Source organism: Thalassophryne amazonica, chromosome 13 (genome assembly GCF_902500255.1).
Source record: "Thalassophryne amazonica chromosome 13, fThaAma1.1, whole genome shotgun sequence".
NCBI lineage: Eukaryota > Metazoa > Chordata > Actinopteri > Batrachoidiformes > Batrachoididae > Thalassophryne > Thalassophryne amazonica.
This window is the reverse complement of record NC_047115.1, coordinates 85,576,002-85,599,116: the sequence shown is the minus strand read 5'-3', so window position 1 is coordinate 85,599,116 and position 23,115 is coordinate 85,576,002. Positions and strand designations below refer to the sequence as shown.

Genomic DNA, 23,115 nt, shown 5'->3' with positions numbered 1-23,115 from the left:
AAATCTGACAGATTAGGCGTGTCTTATTAATTGAGCGAGCAAATATCCACATGTCAAGAATTATTGACATGTGAAAAGAGAATACAGTGGTCCCTCGCTATAACGCCGTTCACCTGTCGTGGCCTCGGAGTCTCGCAGAGTATTTAGTCCAATTTTACATGCTTTTTTTTTAACACTGTTCTGTGTTCTGCATATCTGTTTGTAAGAATCTTGTTGCCCAGAAGAGAAAAGAGCGCCAACTGTGTTTGTCACACGGAAACAAACACCTGCTGCAGCCAGGTGTGAGTGGGAAAAGGCGCAGCGTCAGGACGCAGAAGAGCGATCTGTGACATACTGGTCAGTCACTATTAATAATTTCTTATGTGTCCGACCTCATGCGTTGATCGTTAAAATTAATTTGTTAGTTCTAAAAGCTATCATAATTATTTATAGGAAAACGTTCTATTTTTATTTCTCAAACAAATGTTTGGGCCTGAAAACAGTTTGGTCTTATTTTCCTACTAAGGTTTGAACTTTGAGAGTGTTTACACACGAGAGAAAAGTGAGAAAATGTTCATGCCTGATTGAGAAAGTGTATAAACTGTGTAGTGAGGGGTTTTACAGCTTTGAAACGTCTATAATAATTGTAAAAAATAATGCTGACTACGTCGCGGTTTCGCGTATTTCGGGCTATTTTTTAGAACGTAACTCCAGCGATTAATGAGGGACCACTGTAACACTTTATTGATTATATACTACAAAACAATTGATACGATGGCCGCTTTTGACGCTGTATTGGCACGCGTCGTGATTGGTGGAGTTCTTTTTCATTGCCGTCTCCCGGCTTCCATGTCGAAAAATGAGGGTGTGTCTGAAGCGGAGTCTGAATATTTATGGGCGTGTTTATTATAATTACGATCGTTTCCACCTGCTGCATTTATCAAGATCACGTCAGGCGTACGCCAGAAATGGGCAGGTGCGCACTGCTTGATACATGTCACGGCGACTTTGGTGTATTTCAAGTTTACGCCGTAAATTTACACCACAAGTGCGCAACATTGATACATGAGGCCCAGTGTGAATATGTGCAACTCAGGGCAACTTACAGCGGTAGAGCTTGTATGAGCACACCACGTACATCATGCCGGCGGGCAGGCATGCACGATGCCGGTGCGACAGTTCATGCATGCGGGAACACAGTGCCAGCAGCTGTGCGATGTGTAACCACGTCGTACTGCTGCTGTGAAAATATGTCACCCACGGGATTCGAACCTGCACTTCCAAAAGCTCTGGGTACCAGTCAGAAACTTTACCACTGCGCTACCATCACTGTCCTGTAAAAGGTGCGGTAAATGGACGTATTTAAGAAAAAATAAAACCACACACCATATAAATACACCGTATTATACTGAATCCCTCTTATCAAGCGGACAATACAAATATGATCCGTCTGTTCCTCTGTAGATGACCCATGGTCACAGACATAAAGTCATGAAATGACATGAATGAGAAGCAATTTGCTCGTTTCATCATGTCCACATCTACTGGCATGTGTCCAGCTGACCCGCACGCGTGTCCTGCCCAACACGCATGTCTTGTGCACAGCACACCGCAGGACAGACACCACATCATGTGGAACAGAGCTCACATGAGTAGTGTGACCTTCAGATCGCCCGCTGTGTGTTATGATCTGACGGTCTGTTTCAGCCTGGAGGCAGCCTGTCAATGTGCACGATGTGCGCGCGCTCGTTGCAGCCCGTCCCCACAGTGATATATGTTTTTATTTATGTCCATGTGATGACAGCAAGCAGACACACGCGTGTCACAGTGGGCAGTTGTTAGTCCATGTCTGTCCAAACACAGTATGTGTTGTCTAGCTGGGATGTCCAGAACCACAGATCTCCACAGTCACTCTGTAATAGCCACACCTCCTGTTAGTTCAGCACACACACCAAAGCCACACTCGTGGGGCACTTAGACAAATTTCACTGCCAGCATGACAGTGATCATCTGCTGACTGTTGTCATGTTAACAGTGTGAATGGCCACACATTTTCTAAGTGCCATGCAAGTGGTGTTAGATGTTGGTGCATGTCACCTGGAATTTGGACGACACCTGCCATGAGAGGGTTCGATGGGCTCACACAGCGCACATTCCACACTCTGTCTTTCAGCCACTGGTGTGTGCAAATAGTTGAAGCAGCAGGTGTATGAGGCAGCTGTGATTTTACACATTTTGCACGATTCCTGCTTCATGCACACTTTATGCACAAATTGACCACATTTGCACTATGTGTGAAGGGGCCCTAACACATGTATGGACTGTATCAATGGAATGTGAAGGAGGAACATAGAGGGAGTGTACACCCACCTCACATGCACTGCTGAAATGGAACCGTGCAAATATGAGCGACCGTACTGAAATGTAACACATAAATAATGAGACAGATTTATGGAAGTACTTCATCACCTTTGATGAAAGCTATAAACATTGTCACTGCTAGTAAGAGAATACAGTCACAACAGACACACTGAAATAACGACCAACCTGTCGGCTGCTTCAAACACACATGCTCATTGTCATTAATCAATTCATATTAAACTGGAGCTGTATTCATTAAAAGACTTTGAAAAAAAAAATCTATCTATGTCCATCTATTACACTGGTCAAAAAAAAAGAGAAAAAATGGCATGGACTTTGAGAACTTGATTTAGGGTCATTTTTGGGGTGCTGAATCTGAAGCTGAGCTCAGATTTCTTCTATCACATCACATTTTTTTTTTTTTTTTACTTTAATTTATGTCATTTCAAACAGAAAAAATACAAAATATACAAAAAATAAAAATTTTCCTTAAACTTAAACTTGATATAAACTTATGAAAAATATAAAAGCAAAAATGATGGGCTGCATAAGTAACGCTTTGGTATAACGCCTGTAAATAATCAGATTTATTGCCAGCTTTCATACATTTCCAAGTCATTGAATATGTCTTGGACTTTATTTACATCAATAAAACAGTATGGCACTCGATGGTCAATCTGTGTGGAGTAGACAGTTCTCAAAAACTGAGTGACTGTGCAAGAAGGAGATGACACCTCCACCACGTCGCCAAGATATCGTTCTTCTAAGGAGGTAATATTCTCAGTCATAAACTAAACTGTATCTTAGTCTGAACTCTTTTTGCATCCTCTTTCCTGTGGAGCCTTGTCCGCTGATTGGTGGTTTGTGAGAGTGCCGACGTCTTCGCCTCTCACTCTTTCCAGATAAGTACTGAAACAGGAGCTGCAAGTGTGTGATTTGAGGTGGAGGTGGAATTCCCACCGTTGTTGTTACTGGGTGTACACACCCACACTTGACTGTCTTTGTTCTTCGCCAGCAGTACCAGATCCGACACGCGGAGACGGTGGCCACCTCGGGGATTCGGGAACTGGCGACCCCAGTATCCTTCTGGTTCGGTGGCGGAGGAAATCGTGTGGTTCCGGTTCTTCTTTAGACGGACGTCTCCTATCGTCGAGCCTGCCCACACGACACCTTTATCCATTGACTTTGTATCATTCTATAATCTGCTGTGTATGGTTGTGGCATTCACAACAGTAAAGTGTTCAAATTTGACTCCTTCTATTGTCCGTTCATTTGCGCCCCCTGTTGTGGGTCCGTGTCACTACACTTTCACAACAGTACATCTGAGATGCAAGCCTAGATTTAATGTTTTGGTGAAAGTGAAGCCCTGTGAATACTGTCCGGACACACTATATACGTATATGTCCTTCTGCCTTTTTTTTTGCAGAGAATCATGAGTGTGAGTTGTGGTTGTGAATGCAGAAAATTATCCCCATCTCTATTTTAATTTTAACTGTACAGTTGTATGCAAACGTTTGGGCACCCCTGATGATTTCCATGATTTTCCTTTATAAATCATTGGTTGTTTGGATCAGTAATTTCAGTTAAATATATCATATAGCAGACAAACACAGTGATATCTGAGAAGTGAAATGAAGTTTATAGGATTTACAGAAGGTGCAATAATTCTTTAAACAAAATTAGGCAGGTGCATAAATTTGGGCACCCCAACAGAAAACTACAACAATATTTAGTAGATCCTCCTTTTGTAGAAATAACAGCCTCTAAACACTTCATATAGCTTCCAATGAGAGTCTGGATTCTGGTTGAAGGTATTTTGGACCATTCTTCTTTACAAAACATCTCCAGATCAGTCAGGTTTGTTGGTTTCCGAGCATGGCCAGCCCGCTTAAAATCACATCACAGATTTTCAATAATATTCAGGTGTGGGGAGTGAGATGGCCATTCCATAACGTTGTACTTGTTCCTCTGCATGAATGCCTTAGTAAGATTTTGAGCAGTGTTTAGGGCAGTTGTCTTGTTGAAAGATCCAGCCCCAACGCAACTTCAACTTTGTCACTGATTCATGAACATTGTTCTCAAGAATCTGCTGATATTGACTGGAATCCATGTGACCCTCAACTTTAACAAGATTCCCAGTACGTGCACTGGCCACACAGCCACACAGTATGATGGAACCACCTCCAAATTTTACTGTAGGTAACCAGTGTTTTTCTTGGAATGCTGTGTTCTTTTTCAGCCATGCATACCGCCCCTTTTTATGTCCAAATAACTCAAATTTAGTTTCATCAGTCCACAGCACCTTATTCCAAAATGAAGCTGGCTTGTCCAAATGTGGTTTAGCATACCTCAAACGACTCTGTTTGTGGCGTGTATGCAGAAAAGCCTTCCTCTGTGTTATAGCATCATTCAGCATCTCTTTGTGCAAAGTGTGCTGTATAGTTGAACGATGCACAGAGATGCTATCAAGATCATGCTGTAGGTCTTTGGAGCAGGTCTGTGGGTTGACTAACTGTTGTCACCATCCTTCGCTTCAGCTTATCTGAGATTTTTCTTGGCCTGCCACTTCGGGCCTTAACTAGTACTGTGCCTGTGGTCTTCCATTTCCTCACTATGTTCCTCACAGTAGAAACTGACAGCTGATATCTCTGAGATAGCTTTTTTGTATCCTTCCCCTAAACCATGATGTTGAACAATCTTTGTTTTCAGCTCATTTGAGATTTGTTTGTTGCCACTCATTAGAAGAGAGGCAAAGAGGGTAAACATTTGTAAATGGCCACCTTAAATACCCTTTCTCATGACTGTATTCACCTATGTAATGAGGTCAAGGGCCAGTGAGCTTACCAAACCAATTTTGTGTTCCAATAATTAGTGCTAAATGGATTCAAATCAATAAAATTACAAGGGTTCCCAAATTTATGCACCTGCCCAATTTTGTTTAAATAATTATTGCGCACTTTCTATTCCCCCCCGTCTGCATATATGGTAATGTAAATGCCACACTGGCAGAACCATTTATGGACATTAATACACATATATGCAATTTATTCTTGCAAGACAGAAGGTATGTAGTGCATGAGTGAATGTGGTATGTATGTGTGTGTGTGTGTGTGTGTGTGTGTGTGTGTGTGTGTGTGTGTGTGTGTGTGTGACCCCCAATCCACGTTTCCCGAGCAGCCTTCAACATCCTACTCAAAGCCAACCGACAACCTCTATCAGGAAAGGCCAACCACCAAAACAACACGAAGACAGACAAGAATGAACGACAAGTGGTGAAGGCTATAACTGTGAAGGGAGACACAGAAGAGACAGGGCCTCAACCATACAACCTACCAGGACAAACAACCACACATGAACAAACAGTGACAGCAACAGTCTGTTGTCTAATTAGTGAGCATCCATACCGTAATCTAGGACACCAGAGTGTTAATCCCCAAAAGAGCACCCAAAACCGAATTGTGGTGATGGCCACAAACACACAACCATCAAACACAGAGACCCAGATCACAGCTGAATAGCTGATCACTACTGTGGCTGGTGTGTTGGGCCAAGATAAAAGTACAGAACCTTACCATATGACATGGACCACTCTGGCGCGTCGGGCCCAGGGCACGGGGCCCCAGGAAAAACCAGGATAAAAGGTCAGCAGAAGGGCACAGGAACCAGGAAGGGCAGCCCCAAGAGCCACTGGGGCAGATGACAAACCAACAGGGGAGCGGCCCGGCGGCGCCGGAATGCACCCCTGACACCACCCCCTCCATGGAGGCATGGGAAGCAGCCCCATACCCAACGGAAGCACACTGGCGCCGGCAGAGCCCACCAATGGGGGGGACCCCAGAACCGCACCATCAGGGCCATGGCCCCAAAAGGCGGGAGCGAGCGGCGGCAAGGACGGGGGGCAAAGGAGCCACCGCAACTGAATCCAAAACATGGGCAAGGACCATCGAGCCATACGAGGGCGGGACCCAGCCCCCGTATGAGAGGCAAGGCCCAATCCCTGGGGCCAGTAAGCACGAGGCCCCACGACACCCAAGCCCCCCAGTGCAGCCAGCTGAACCCCTCCAAACTCCCCCGCAAGCCCCCAACCCACCCCCCACCACGGGCCCCACCCCAAACACCAAAGCCCAAGACCAGGAGACCGCCCAAGCGAGAGCGGGGCACCATCTCACGGAGACCCCGGGCCCCACAGTCCCAGAGTGGGGCCCAGGGACCACAGCAGAACCGGCGACCCCCCACCCCAGAGCCCCAGACATCCACAGCGATTCAGGGCCAACCCCACATGTCACACTCACCCTACCTACCAACCCCACCATATAATTAATTTCCCTTGCTGTGTGTGTCCCCCTAAGTGTGCAAAGATAAAGTGTTGCATTAAAAGCAGGGCAGGAGATGGCAGGTGGCAGACTGCTGTGGGAGGCCGCGGCACACTGCACCACAGCCTGCCCTGCAAATCCACCATGTCTAGTGACTCTGACTCTAAATTAGTGAAGGTGTTTACTAAATGTGTAGAAAGAATGCGTGTGCATTAAAATTGCAGAGCAGGAGTGGCAGATGGAGATCGCAGTGGAAGGCTGCAGTGCACAGCTGCGCCTCAGACTGCCGTGCAAACCCATCCTCAACACCGGACCACAAAACTCCATGAACCCTGTAATGTGCTACTTACAACCCAATATGATGTGCGTGCAGGTATTAACCTGGTGAAGTGCATTAAAAGGGTGTGATATGTGAGGCCCAACCCCAAGCAGCAGGTGGAAGGAGAGATGTTGCACAGGGAGCGGGCCACATACACCAGCCCCACCGGGCCCCAGCCCAACCCCAGATCCGACGGAGGAGCCAGGAAACCACAAGACGGGGGGAGGCAGGCAGCCCCAGAGGAGCACCAGAGGCCCAGGGAGTAACAAACCAACAGGGGGGACAGGGGGCCAGGGAGCTGCAGATGGATGGGCCACCACGCCCGGTGGTCCCTGAACCAGGGAAGGCGCGAGATGGGACCCCGGAGTGGCAGGGGCAGCCGAGGAGCAAAAGGGAGACAGGCGGGCCCCACAAACCCGGAGGGAGAGGCTAGGGCACGGGGGGGGGGCACATACACCCGAGCCAGGCACTGGACACCAACCCACCAACGGCAGAGCAGACAGACCCAAATGAAAAGGAACGATGGCTGCCCAATTCTTCCCCACCCCGCCAAAAGCCCGTGGAGCAAACAGTACCGGAAAGCAACCCCTCCCGGACCCCCGAAGTCCCACCCCCAACACCAAATCTCCCAGCAAGTCCAGGACCCCACACCCGGACACCAGACTATCCCCGCACGCCTGGGCCGCACAGCCCCTGCCACACCCGAGGGGCAGCCACTCTAAAAGACACAATTCAAATTCAAATTTATTAATTTATATAGCGCAAATTCATGATGAAATCATCTCAAGGCGCTTCACACAACATAATAAAAACAGAAAAAACTGAATTAAAATTTTAAAAACACAATAAAAAAGACAACCATAAAAAATACAAGAATAAAAACACTTCATAACACTAATGATAAAACGAGGAAAACAAATTAGTCTTTTGACGTGATTTAAAAGTCTCCACAGTATCCGACTGCCGTATGTGTGCCGGGAGATCGTTCCACAGAGCTGGGGCACAGTAGGAGAAAGCTCTGTGACCGGCAGACTTTTTATTCACCCTGGGGACACATAAATGTCCTGCACCCTGTGAACGCAAGGCCCGAGCTGGTACACAGGGCCTTACCAGGTCAGCCAGATAGGGAGGTACAAGTCCATGAACAATCTTATAAACTAATACGAGTACCTTAAAATCCAATCTTGCAGCAACTGGAAGCCAGTGTAGGGATGCCAAAACGGGCATAATGTGGTTGAATTTTCTGCTTTGTGTCAAAAGTCTGGCAGTAGCATTTTGAACCAGCTGAAGACCCCTAATCCTGGATTGTGGTAAACCAGAAAACAGAGCATTACAATAGTCCAATCCAGAAGAGACAAATGCATGAATCAAAGTCTCAGCATCAGCCGTAGACAGGATGGGACGAATCTTCTCTATATTTTGCAAAAGGAAGAAAGCAGTCCTCGTAATGTCTCTAATGTGGAGGTCAAAAGACAACATAGGATCAAAAATTACCCCAAGATTCCTCACTTTATCCGTATGATATATAACACATAAACCTAAGCTAAGCGCTAGCTGATCAAATTGATGCCGATACCTCGCTGGACCAAGAACCATCACTTCATTCTTATCAGAATTTAAAAGTAGGAAGTTACTAGACATCCAACTTTTCACTGATGCAAGGCAATCTTCCAAAGATTTGTACATTTGTTTGCACGGCATACAGCCGCTGCTGGTCCAATACACACACACACAGTAGAAAAGTCAGTAGGTCCACAAAAATAGGAACAAATCATAATCTAATATTAATACAGTACAGGTGCAAGAGTGGCATTCCCTAACAGGCAAAAATAAAAGAAAAATTTTTTTTAGACATCCAAATTCAAATTTAATGAATTAATAAATAAGGACCATGTTTCATTAAATTGTGGTAACTGTTTTTTTTTTTTAATGAAGCGGCTATTTTTTCCTTTTAATACAAATTTGATAAGGAGGTTTGACCAGTGGTTAATATTGATTAATTGTTTATTTTTCCAATTCAGCAAAATTGTATTTGGCAATAGTCAGTGCTACAAGTATAGTTTTAGTTTGTTTAGTTGGCAGAGTTTTAACTTGCACTTGTAGATGTAGCGACAAACTGTGTAAACTGACAATGGTTTTCTGAAGTGTTCCTGAGCCCACGCGGTAAGGTCCTTTACACAATGATGTCAGTTTTTAATGCAGTGCCGCCTGAGGGATCGAAGGTATATATATATATATATATATATATATATATATATATATATACGAGGTCTATTAGAAAAGTATCCGACCTTATTATTTTTTTCAAAAACCATATGGATTTGAATCACGTGTGATTACATCAGACATGCTTGAACCCTCGTGGGCATGCGAGAGTTTTTTCACGCCTGTCGGTTACGTCATTCGCCTGTGGGCATTCTTTGAGTGAGGAGTCGCCCACCCTCTCGTCGTTTTTTCATTGTTTATGAATGGCTTAGAGACTGCTGCTTTGTTTGCTAAAAAATTTTTCAAAGCTGTAAGGCACAACTGAGTGGACACCATTCGATAAATTCAGCTGGTTTTCGGTAAAAATTTTAACAGCTGATGAGAGATTTTGGTCTGGTAGTGTCGCTTTAAGGACGGCCCACGGTGCCTGACGGCGATCTGCGCTTCGAGGCGGCAGCGTCTCGCCGTTTCAAGTTGAAAACTTCCACATTTCAGGCTCTGTTGACCCAGTAAGTCGTCAGAGAACAGAGAACTTTCAGAAGAAGTCGGCATGAGGAGTTTATTCGGACATTCGGCAGTCGGACACTGTGGAGACTTTTAAATCACGTTTAAAGACTCATTTATTTTCCCTGTTTTATCATTAGTGTTATGATGTGTTTTTAATCTTGTATTCTTTTACTGCTGTCTTTCTTTTATGGTTGTTTTTATTGTGTTTTAAATTTTTAATTGTTTTTTATGTTGTGAAGCGCCTTGAGACGATTTTGTCATGAATTGGCGCTATATAAATTAATAAATTTGATTTGATTTGAAATTTGATTCCATTGTTAACGGACATTTTGTAATGAAAGAACGTGTGGGCAGAGTCGCATGTCGGGCCGGACCCGACCGCGGGGGGTCGCGACAGGAAAAACACCTCCGTGTTGGAAACCTTAAAGGGCAAGTTGGAACATGCCCAAGCTGTTAAACAATTTCTCAGTTACTCACTTGTTGAAAGCCATCAAAAGCCGCCTGAATTTTACAAATGGTTTTCAACACGGAGGTGTTTTTCCTGTCACGGCGCACACAGATTCGCCGAGTCGTCACGGAAACGGCTCGGCGAATTTGCGCGCACGTCTTTCATTAAAAAATGTCCTTAAACAGTGGAATGTCCGCATAAAGTCCTCATGCTGGCCTCTTCTGAATCTTCTCTGTTCTCTCACGACGTCCTGGGTGAATTAAGCCTTAAATTAGGATGTTTTCAGGTCGAAACAGGCCGCCGATGGCGCCTGGAAGCGCTGCAGGACGTCCCGTTCTGTGGGAAGTCCTTACACCGACAGAAACACCCCATAATCTCTCATCAGCCGTTAAACTTTTCACTGAAAACCAGCTTAAGTTCTCGAATAGTATCCACTCGGATATTCCTTACAGGTCCAGAAAAAATTTTGATAAAGCAACGCGTGCCGTCTCGAGCAACGTGTGAAACAAAGGAATTCAGCCGAGAGGGCGGGACCACATCTCACTCAAGGCCTGCCCACAGGGAAATGACGTCACCGACACGTGTGAAAAAACTCACGCATGCGCACGAGGGTTCAAGCATGATTGGTGGAATCGCACGTCATTCAAATCCGTATATTAAAAAAAAAATAAAAGGGTCGGTTTATTGTCTAATAGACCTCGTATATATATATATATATATATATATATATATATATATATATATATATATATATATATATATATACGTGTTCAGTTCAGATCTGAAGCAAACATTTTTCTTCTTCTACTCTGGAGGATTAGAACTTTTTGTGGTACACAGCACAAACTACTGGACAGGAGGAACCTAGCAGTCAATATGACTCACTGGTTTGAAAATGCAGGTCTTTCAAACAGATGTGTGGTGCCGTCACACATCAATCATCTGTGTCCAGTCAGATTTCAGGGGAGTCCAGTGAAACCCCGGCCTTCATTCTAGCTCCACCCATGGCAGGAAGTGTTCAACATTTCCTGTTTGACTGTGACTGAGAATTTGGCACTTCCTGTTTGAGTGTGAGCTTGCCACTGAGTTCCCGCAAGATTCCATGGGATCTCGTCTGTCAATCCAGGAAGTGTTTGACATTTGAACATTTCCTGTTTTGCTGTGCATTTGAATTTTGGCACTTCCTGTTTAGAACGCCCTGCACCATGAGTGAGCTTCGCGGTGCGTCGCTTCGCTCATATTATGGACTGTCAATGACAGAATCCTTTAATTCCTTGCAATCGAACATTGAGAAACACTGTTCTCACAGTTGCTCACAAAGTGGTGATCTTCACCCAGTCTTTTCTTGTGAATGGCTGAGCCTTTTGGGGATGCTCCTTTTATACCCAATCATGACACTCACAATTAATGTCCTCAGTTCCCAAATGCTTATTGAGTGTTGTTAGAAGGAAAGGTGATGTAACACAGTAGTAAACATACCACTGTCCCAGCTTTTTTGAAACATGCGGCATCCATTTCAAAATGAGCAAATAGCTGCATCCATCCATCCATTTTCTACCGCTTTATCTGGAGTCGGGTCGCGGAGGCAGCAGCTCAAGCAAAGTCGCCCAGACCTCCCGATCCACACACACCTCCCCCAGCTCCTCCGGGGGAACCCCAAGGCGTTCCCAAGCCAGCCAAGAGACGTGGTCCCTCCAACGTGTCCTGGGTCTTCCCCTGGGCCTCCTCCCAATGGGACGTGCCCGGAACACCTATCCAGCAAGGCGTCCAGGGGGCATCCGGAAAAGATGCCCGAGCCACCTCAACTGGCTCCTTTCGATGTGGAGGAGCAGCAGCTCGACTCTGAGCTCCTCCCGAGTGACTGAGCTCCTCACCCTATCTCTAAGGGAGCGCCCAGCCACCCTGCGGAGGAAACTCATCTCGGCCCCTTATACTCGCGATCTCGTTCTTTTGGTCATGAGCCAAATCTCGTGACCATAGGTAAGGATCGGAACGTAGATCGATCAGTAAATCGAGAGCTCTGCCCCCCTACTCAGCTCTCTCTTCACCATGATGGTCCAATACAGTGACCACATCACTGCAGATGCTGCACCGATCAGTCTATCGATCTCACGCTCCATCCGTCCCTCACTCGTGAACAAGACCCCGAGATACTTAAACTCCTCCTCTTGAGGCAAGGACACTCCACCAACCTGTAGAGGGCAAAGCATCTTTGTTTCCGGTCGAGAACCATGGCCTCGGATTTGGAGGTGCTGACCTTCATCCCGGATGCTTCACACTCAGCTGCAAACCGCCCCAGTGCACGCTGAAGGTCCTGATTTGACGAAGCCAAATCGTCCGCAAACAGCAGAGACGAGATTCTGTGGTTCCCAAACCAGACCCCCTCTACACCCTGGCTGCGCCTAGAAATTCTGTCCATAAAGATAATGAACAGAACTGGTGACAAAGGGCAGCCCTGGCAGAGGCCAACATGCACTGGAAACAGGTTTGACTTTCTACCGGCAATGCGAACCAAGCTCCTGCTGCGGTAGTGCAGGGACCGGATAGCCATTAGCAAAGGACCCCGTACTCCTGGAGCACCCCCCACAGGGTGCCCCGAGGGACACGGTCGAACGCCTTCTCCAGATCCACAAAGCACATGTGGACTGGTTGGGCGAACTCCCATGAACCCTCAAGCACCCGATGGAGCATGTAGAGCTGGTCCAGTGTGCCGCAACCAGGACTAAAACCACACTACTCCTCCTGAATCCGAGGTTCGACTATCGGTCGAATTCTCCTCTCCAGTACTCTGGAATAGACCTTATCAGGGAGGCTGAGGAGTGTGATCCCCCTGTAGTTGGAACACACCCTCCGGTCCCCCTTCTTAAACAGAGGGACCACCACCCCGGTCTGCCAATCCAGAGGCACTGTCCCCGACCGCCATGCGATGTTGCAGAGGCGTGTCAGCCAAGACAGTCCCACAACATCCAGAGACTTAAGGTATTCAGGACGGATTTCCTGACAGATTATAATGCAGCCTTGAGCATCTTCAAGTAATAACACCAAAATGTGACTCTTTGTTTCGCATTAGGAAACACTTCCAGAGTGACGTGTCATAATGAAAACATGTTCAAGCCATCTGACTTGATTGTTCAAAGATGCTGGTGTCAGGACTTGACATTTTGACATCACTGATCCTTTCACTGAAATAAATGCTTGCTTTTGAAGAATGAACTACCCATTTGATCAAGTGACTTACTTTTGTTGCATGGACAACCTATTTTGAACAAGTGACTCACTTTTGCAGGTTATCTACTATATTTTGCAGCTTGCACTAATTGTTTTGAGAAACGCCTTAGCAGTGGTGCAAATGTAAATTGTGTGGTGAGGAATGCACCAACGCAACTGAGAAAAACAGTATTTTTTTACATGAATGACCTGATATACTCATATCATGGACACATCAGCCGGCTCCACGTGTTCCTCAGTAAGGTGTGCAATGAAGTGCTGATGGCCATGTTGGAAAGGTTATATGTAGTTTTAATCATTACAATGTTAGGAGAGCCTGCCCATGCACGCGCCTCCCGGTGGTGGCTTGTTAGGTGATATTCTGCATGGCACGATATGTGTTCCCCAGCTGTGCATAGCAATGATGCCACGTTCAGGTGCAGCTTTGACTGCATGCTCATCGCCGTGCGAGCTGACACATGGTTGGGGCAATCTAGTTTGTTTCATTTTTCCCCATGTCGTCATCATTTGCAGACATGGGCACCTTTGGCCATGGGCACATGGGTGAGTGCAGCACATGTGACAATATGTGTCTCCAGCTTTGCATTGCACTGACGAGACGGCTGATGATGTGGAGCGGCACATGCAGCAGGACCATAGCACTGGCCGTGGCCAGTAGTCAGCCCCATCCCTGCATGATTTCGCATGTCATCCAAGCCCTGGCAGTTGTCAGCTGTGACGTCCTGGCATGCAGCAGCCATTGCATCCAGGAGGGACATTTGGTCATGTGGATGGTGATCGAATGGTAGATGATGGTAGCTCATGGTCGATGATGGTTGCTCATATTTCATCTGTCACCCTATCTCTGGCCCTTCTTTGAGCCCCACCATGCATTTTAACTCTCCTCCTACTTCTACCTCTAGGCATTTTTCTCACTTGTTTTTTTGCAAGTCCTCCACCTTGTCCTTTGTCTTGTCTTTTGTTCTTGTCCCTCACAAGATACGCCTGTAAATATACGTAAGGTCATTGGTGATGTGATTGTAAAAAGCCCAGCACCTGAGCTGGGTGAGACGGGAATCCTCTGTGATCAATGTCATCTTCAATCCATTAGTTTTGAACTGTTTTGATAAACTGTGTGAAAGCCATTGAACATTCACCAGTTAACATCTACTGTTTTGGTCATGAATAAGCTTGTGTGTAAAAGGAGTTAAAACTCATTTTAAATGTGTAAAATGTGTGTATTTGTGTCAAAAGAAGAATTGTGTTAACTGTATAGCCCACACAGGCTGATGTTGTGGTAACTGTGTGAAGAGTTTTGAAAAAGCGTTAAAGATATTGAACAATGGGTCATAGCGGTTGTAAAAAACTGTATTGTCTGGAATGGTCCCAGTTTGCATTTCGGAGCTTCTAGAATTCAAATATTTTTCATGCGGGTGGTGGTGGGGTAATTTTGGGTTTCTTTTTTTGATTTTTTTGTTTTTCACCATTTTCATCCCTGGATATGTCAATCGTGAGTCACTTTTGTGCGGATTAAAGTCACTAACTGGGACTCCTGTCTTGTTGCAAGAAACGAGAATCGTCCTCCGTTCTGTTCACACAGCTCCAAATGTTGCGCGGCTCTCTGCCGAGTCAAGTTAGAACGATAGAGTCCAAAGCGAAACACCATTTAAATCACGACACCTCTTTCCAAATGTTGTAATACAAACAAACTGCAATCGATCAAAACGTTTTTTTTTCCTCCCAAAACGAGACCTCCTGCGCTGACGTGCAGCAGACGGCTGGGCTCAGCTCAGAGGTATGGAGAGACATTCATGCCAAAATGTCTGAAGGAAATGCTTTTGACAAAAACTACAGATTTTATTTATTTTTAGTTATGTCCAGAGATCAAAGATCCAGTGACCAATTTAAAATGTTGTTGACATAGAAAACCTGTAAAGCGTACTTTTAGTACACAGAAAATTCACAAGAGGTATTGATAAGGGAATTGATAAGGAATCGGCTCGATAAGCAAAATCGATAATGGCATCGATATTGATCAAATCTTATCAATACCCATCCCTAATCACGACTTTGTGTTTAGCCAGAGCCTGAAAAATAGATGTAAGGCTGATTGCTCTGTTTTCAAAGACAAGGTTGTCATAAAATATTGGCCCGAACTTCTTTCAGTTATATTTCTTTGCTAGCAATCACCATGTTGACAATGGCAAGCTCCTGTTCTTCATTTAGAAGCCTGCCCCTGCCCCCCGAAGGACGTAAACATTGTACCCTTAGAGGAACAAAGTTATATATTACTATAGGGGGCAGAAGAATACAGTTACTGTAATTCATGTTACACTGTTTAGTAGGAAAGGCCCTTATACAATACAGTGAATATTGTAATCTACCTGTTGGTTGCTCGAAATATCCGGACAATGGATGCCACTGTGCTCCACCTGAGATTTGGCTGCACACATTCTCCAGCCTCTCTATGTGACATCCCATGGTTGATGATATGGTTGATGATGGTCGCTCGTGTTTCATCTGTCACCCTATCTCTGGCCTTTCTTTGAGCCCCACCATGCATTCTAACTGTCCTCCTACCTCTAGGCATTTTTCTCACTTGTTTTTTGCAAGTCCTCCACCTTGCCCCTTGTCTTGTCTTTTGTTCTTTTCCCTCACAAGATCCACCTATAAATATAGGTGATGTGATCGGTGATGTGATTGAAAAAAGCCCAGCACCTGAGCTGGGTGAGACGTTTTCTGTTTTGACAAACCACATGAAAGCCATTGAAAATTCACCAGTTAACATCTACTGTTTTGGTCATGATTAAGCTTGTGTAATAAACGCAGACTATGCTGGTGTTGCGGTAACTGTGTGAATAGTTTTAAAAAAGCATTGAAGGTATTAAAGGTATTGGTAGAGGTTGTAAAAAACTGCAGTTGCAACCGCTGAGGAGACACTTCTTCATAGTCACTCCCAATTGAATCCATGAACCCCCACTTTACAGCATGTATAAATCAAGAGGTGTGATAGGCACAAGGTGCATACTGTATCTACAATACGGCAACACATGGAAGGTCAGCCTCATGGAAGAGGGGTGAGGATGTGTGGAGGAAGGGGACAGAACCAGGGAAGAAGAGGTCAACAACATAGGCAGATTGCTGATCAAATCAGGGCAACACTTGTGGATCATGTTGTCAATCACGGCCTCACAATGTTGGGAGAACCACTGTCAATTCAATCGTACAAACATTTCATCAGGAGAACAGGTGAGAATATTGTAATTGAGAGTAATTCAGCACTCACCCAGTTGCTCTGCACTACTGTTATACATGTGGCTTGCATTGGGACATAACCATGTAACATTTTACATGTAGACTTACAAATTTATTGTAGCATAGATTTGGTGTGGTATAGTGTGTAGTAGTGTCATCGTGCAGAACAGTATTGTCGTACTATCGTACTGTAAAGATTTGGCATAATTACTATACTTTTATTCTGCACCACGTAGGACTACAAGACAACCTTGAGGTCCCCTTTTGACTCTGCAGCAAGAAGAAGGCATTTGTGCAATGGTGGTTGCAAGCAATGCCATAAGATTGAGAGAAACACAAAGTGCTGTGGTAGAAAATGACAACATTTTTGGAAATATTCAGTCCATATCAATTGCAACCATAGACTGAGTCATCAGAAGGAATGAAATGTACATGAAACAACTGTACAATGTACCATTTGAACGGAACAGTTAGAGTGAAGCAGCTCCGTCACCAGTATGTACAGGTACAGTAAAACATGTACGTGTTCTTTACTCTATGTTCAATGCTTAAAAATCTTTTAGGCACCTTGCATATTGCCATGCACTGCACTGCATGGCATGTTATACTGAATGTGTTTTTTTCTCCCTCTCTTTTCTGTGATAAAGTGTGTCCTGGAGTTGAGGGCCAGGGAACCCCTCCACACATTCATATATCTTGATGAGGCAGGATTCAATCTGGATAAAGGCAGAAGGCGTGGAAGGAATCACATTGGAGAGGGAGCCACCATTGATGTCCCAGGCCAAAGAGGAGGGAATATTACGTGTGCAGCGATCTCAGGAAACAGCGTCCACACCCATATTGCTCGTCTTGGTCCTTACAACACCCAACATCTGCTGACAGTTTTAGACACACTTTATAGGGGCATACTCCCTGAGAATGACAGAGATCAAACTGACGACAATCTGACAAAGTATGTGGTAGTTTGAGATAATGTGAGCTTTCACCACTCTGCTCTGGTCAGACAGTAGTTTGCAGCACATGACAGGATGCTCATGGAAAATCTCCCTCTCTACTCTCCATTCCTAAATCCAGTAGAGGGGTTTTTCTTTTCCAGGAGGTGGAAGGTATATGACCGGCATCTGCATACCCAAATCACCCTGCTAGCAGCCATGGATGCAGAATGTGATGACATCACAGCAGAGGTCTGCGGAGGGTGGATTCTGCATTGACAGAGCTGATATTCGCTCTGATGTAGATGAAATATGCAGCCACACAGACGGGAACATCTGGATTAATTTTCAGCACTGTGTCTGTATTTTCAGTTTCAAAGGGCATATACTGTAAAGTAAAAATGTGAAAAATGCATGTTCAGTGTCTTGCATAATTTTCGTTTAGTTTTCAAAATTCCATAAATGGTATATAATGCAGCCTTGAGCATCTTCAAGTAATAACACCAAAATGTGACTCTTTGTTTCGCATTAGGAAACACTTCCAGAGTGACGTGTCATAATGAAAACATGTTCAAGCCATCTGACTTGATTGTTCAAAGATGCTGGTGTCAGGACTTGACATTTTGACATCACTGATCCTTTCACTGAAATAAATGCTTGCTTTTGAAGAATGAACTACCCATTTTCATCAAGTGACTTACTTTTGTGGCATGGGCAACCTATTTTGAACAAGTGACTCACTTTTGCAGGTTATCTACTATATTTTCCAGCTTGCACTAATTGTTTTGAGAAACGCCTTAGCAGTGGTGCAAATGTAAATTGTGTGCTGAGGAATGCACCAACACAACTGAGAAAAACTGTATTTTTTTTACATGAATGACCTGATATATCATGGACACATCAGCCAGCTCCACGTGTTCCTCAGTCCGGTGTGCAATGAAGTGCTGATGGCCATGTTGGAAAGGTGATATGTGGTTTTAATCATTACAATGTTAGGAGAGCCTGCCCATGCACGTGCCTCCCGGTGGTGGCTCATTAGGTGATATTCTGCATGGCACGATATGTATTCCCCAGCTGTGCATAGCAATGACGCCACGGTCAGGTGCAGCTTTGACTGCATGCTCATCGCCGTGCGAGCTGAGACATGGATGGGGAAATCCCGTTTTTTTATTTTTCCCCATGTCATCATCATTTGCAGACATGGGCACCTTTGGCCATGGGGTGAGTGGAGCACATGTGACAATATGTGTCCCCAGCTTTGCATTGCACTGATGCGACGGCTGATGATGTGGAGCGGCGCGTGCGGCAGGACCATAGCACTGGCCGTGGCCAGTAGTCAGCCCCATCCCTGCATGATTTTGCATGTCATCCAACCCATGACATGATTACATGTCTATCATGGTCCTGTGACAAATGCATAACTAGTGTGTGTGTGTGTGTGTGTGTGCGTGCACGCGCATGTGACCATGTCAATCAATATGTGATCGATACACAACACACCCACCTTTCCATTGCAGCAACACACTCACATAGATGGGCACACAGCTCCAGCCTGTGGGGCAATTGAGCTGGGGGAGGAGGGTGAGTCAGCACACTCACACGCCATTTGTGTTGCCCAGTAACACACTCGTGGTGCACTTACAAAATGTGGAGCTTTTTGCACAGCCAGCTAAAAAATGGTCACCTGCTCTCTACTTTCGTGCTGGCAGCTTGAATGGCCCCACCTTTTTCGAAGTGCCCCGCGAGTGGTGTTGGACATTCATGGGTGGCACGTGGACTCCGGCCGAGAGTGGCACTCGCACAGCATTCGCCAACTTTTAGCCGCTGGTCTGAGGGCTTCCTCGATAGCACCATTCGGCCACAATTTGACATGGCCGATGATTTCATGCAGCTCTTCAGCCGCAGCACAACATGTCCCACCTGCATACGGCATGACATGCGAATGCTGTGAACTTGATCAGATGGCAGTGCGACCTCATCTTGCCCGCCATTCAAATGGGTTTCCTGCTCAAACGGCATGCAAATATAGAGTGCAAGTGCCGTTCTTGATGTGGTGATGTGGTGGACTGCTGTATGAGGAGTTTGAGTGCGGTTACGATTTTGCAGGAGTGCCTTTCGAGTCCTCCTTCATGGGCCATTCTGCCCCAATTGTCTTATGTGTGAAGGGGTCATAAATTGTACTTTTGTTTTTCTCAATCATGCTCTCGTTTTACTTAATCACGCTCTTGTTTCACTAAATCATGCTCTTGTATCACGAAATCATGCTCTCGTTTCACTAAATCATGCTCCTGTTTCACTAAATCATGATTTCGTTTCACTAAACCATGCTCTCGTATCACTAAATCACGCTCTCGTTTCACTAAATCATGCTGTTGTATCACAAAATCACACTCTTGTTTCACTAGATCATGCTCCTGTTTCACTAAATCATGATTTTGTTTCACTAAATCATGCTCTTGTTTCACAAAATCATGCTCTCGATTTACTATGCCTGCAGTCATTTGATTAAACGTTACACTCATTTTCCTAAATTGTGAACTCATTTTACAAAATCGTGTGCTCACCTTATGAAATCATGCTCTCGTTTTATGAAATCGAACCCCTAAGCTGGGCTTACACTGTGTGAGTTTTGGCCCTTTTTGAGCCGAATTTTCACTCGTGCGAGAATTTTTTAGATTGTGCCGAGTTTCAGCTTAATTGTGTGTCCTGCATTGTGTAGTATACATGGAATAACGAGCTGCGTTTAACCTCTCACAACCACCTCTTGATCAGCAATCGTATGGTCGGATGAAAATCAAACCTGTTTCATATTCTGGTTGGTCCTCGTGAGGGTATTATACTGTTGAAGCAGCTCTACAAGCATTTACGAGCTGATTTACCCCAACTTCTCGCACTGTGCATGTGCAAACACCAATGCGGAATTGGAGAGCATAAACAGTGATCATCTCTTTGGGAGAGCAGCTTCTGTTTCTTTTTCCCCCTTATTCTTCAACTCATGTAAAGTCTTGTATCATTTTTGTTGCTGTTGTTGTTGTTAAAACTTTGATGTCTCCCATTGAGAGTTTTTGTAAAAAATAAGAAATGTAAATTAAATTTGAAAAAAAGCTTTTGTTTACATTTTGCTTCTGGAAACACAAGTCCGACGTGTGGTTTTTGAAGATACAATGTGTGTGAGAACATAAATCGCGCTCTGAACTTTTACACTGTACGGTTCTCAGTGTTGCCACAGTTACTTTGAAAAAGTAATCCAATTACTGATTACTCCTTGAAAAAGTAACTTAGTTACTTTACTGATTACTCAATTGTAAAAGTAACTAAGTTAGATTACTAGTTACTTTTTTAGTTACTTTCCCCAGCTGCCAACAACAACCCACATCAACATGACAATGATACCTTTTTTTTGCCAAAACTCACTTTATAGTCACCCTTTCTTGACTTCAATGAAAATACTTGTTTTATAAAAAGTAAAATAAAGACCTCTTTCTTGACCTCATATTTAACTGTTGACAGCACTGTAACAGTAAAACTTGCAATTTCAAACCTACATTGTTTATAAATGTAATTATTAAATTCTAACATTTAAATTCTCTCTAAACATTTTACTTGTCGAAATTATTATTATTTTAAGCAATATTAGTCGTTGTAGTAAAAAACGGCTTCAAAACTGGACCTTTAATCTAGGGGTGTTGTGGGGGAGGGGCACATCCCTGCCCCACGCCCCCATTCCATCTGGATTCGCCCCTGCTTTGGCGTTTGAGCACAAAGAATGGATAACATTTATTTATACAGAAAACAGGACCAGATTTACAGGCAAGAAAGTTTTATTGCGTTTTCACATCATGTGGTCCTCAGAAAGAGAGTTTAGGTGCATTTGAGTTGAAAATAGTGTTAGTTGTTGACGCGTTGCGGAGGATCAGCTGTTTTTAACGAGACGATACGGAGCAGCTCAGCTCACAATTCTAAATAAAGGAGGGAAAAAAAAGTATAAAAATGTCTTTGTAAAGCTCAGTGCAGGTGTGCTGATCACCGCGCTTTAAGAGGTGAGGACGAGTCGAGCAGCTGCAAAAAACCGTGGATGAAAAGGTCACAGCTCACTGAAAGTGGGCAGTTCAGTCGAACCCCGACCTCCTGCCCACGGACCAAGTTTAATGCTGCTATCGACCCACAATGAAAAATAATAGTAACGCACAGTGACATGGAGAAGTAACTTTAATCTGATTACTGATTTGGAAAGATTAACGCGTTAGATTACTCGTTACTAAAAAAAGTGGTCAGATTAGAGTAACGCGTTACCGGCATCACTGACGGTTCTGTAGTACAGTTTGAGCTGGAACCGAGTACAGTGATTGAAAATATCAGCCCAGCTTCAGGGCGAATACTGCCATGAACACTACTGGCCAGTAGATGGCAGTAAAGACCGTAAAAACTTGCCAAAACAAAATTCCAGATAATCCGTGTCTGCTACATTTAAGATGCGTGGAATTTAATAAACGCAAACACAATAGCAATGTCTATAAACCCAGAGAATATATTCATGAGAGTTTTAGGCACTAGAGTTTAATGCTATTATCCGTGAAGCCTCATCAGAGTGTCTGAAACGCGTTTCTCCTGTCGTGAACGTACTGAGATTACCCTATCCTACCCATAATGCACTTGGCACAGCTTGTCCACACTAAAACCTTAAAAATTAGCTCATTACTTTAAAACTAAAACATATATCTGATATTTTCACTTTATAAAACTTCAGACGTGACCAGTGGTGGGCACAGTTCCGATAATCCGATAACCAATAATTATCAAAGATAATGTTTTCATTATCGGATTATCTTTTCGGATAACTTTGAAAACCATTATTGGACTAATTATGTTATGTGTCGGACGCAGCCCGGAGAACCGACCAGCATTTGAAGGACCCAGTATAAAATAAGCAGAGCACGGTACAAAGGATAACTAAATTTAATGACATAACAGTGAAGTGGAAAATACAACAAATGAGTGCGCGGTCTGGTGTGGTGGATTACGGTGCACTCCTAGCAGCACAAACGGTCCGGAGCCAGAAACTGTTCGGACCCAAGGACCCCGCCGACACCCCCCAGGTGGCCGCGACAAACCGAGTCTGTGAAAGAAGAAATCATCATGTGAGTCCACACTCCACACACAGAGAGACCGCTCAAAGGTGTACACAAACAGCAAACACTTCCTGGCTTAATTACTAATCAACTTCCCACCCTGCAGGCATGGAACACCCTGTTCACAAACTCAACTGCAGTGGAAGCTGATTAAACGACTAACATAACAGCTCAATACAATAAGGTGTGAGGGACACCACATTTATTGACTGTACAAATGTTAGTCACAAAACCTAATGTACCTCAGGAAGTGTGCTGACGAGCGTGAGACCTCACCCCTCCTCTTTCACAGACCATAGCATCAAACCTGGACGTTCTCTGCATCCATAATGATGAGATGGCTCTCGAGACGACAATCTCACCCGTCTGGTCACAAGGTCGAGTCTCCGGCAAACACACACTGTGTACTCCAGACTCAAACGCCACCATGCTCCAATCCGTGCAGATGCACCACAGCTGC

At 44.6% G+C, this 23,115-nt stretch overlaps 1 protein-coding gene across 1 annotated transcript; it reads left to right on the top strand.

Annotated features, from left to right (window-relative positions):
• Positions 1 to 6,036: 6,036 nt before the first annotated feature.
• Positions 6,037 to 7,238, top strand: LOC117522992 (proline-rich protein 2-like). The gene is made up of 2 exons (XM_034184411.1): positions 6,037 to 6,536; positions 7,070 to 7,238. The coding sequence occupies exons 1-2, from the start codon at positions 6,037 to 6,039 to the stop codon at positions 7,236 to 7,238; spliced, it is 669 nt and encodes a 222-aa protein (XP_034040302.1).
• Positions 7,239 to 23,115: the final 15,877 nt, after the last annotated feature.

Excerpts from the sequence above, each read along its gene's own strand:
- LOC117522992 (XM_034184411.1), top strand. The coding sequence starts at position 6,037 with ATGACAAACCAACAGGGGAGCGGCCCGGCGGCGCCGGAATGCACCCCT. Across the intron at positions 6,537-7,069 it reads CCGGGCCCCACAGTCCCAGA|GCCCAACCCCAAGCAGCAGG; the intron begins GTGGGGCCCAGG and ends GTGATATGTGAG.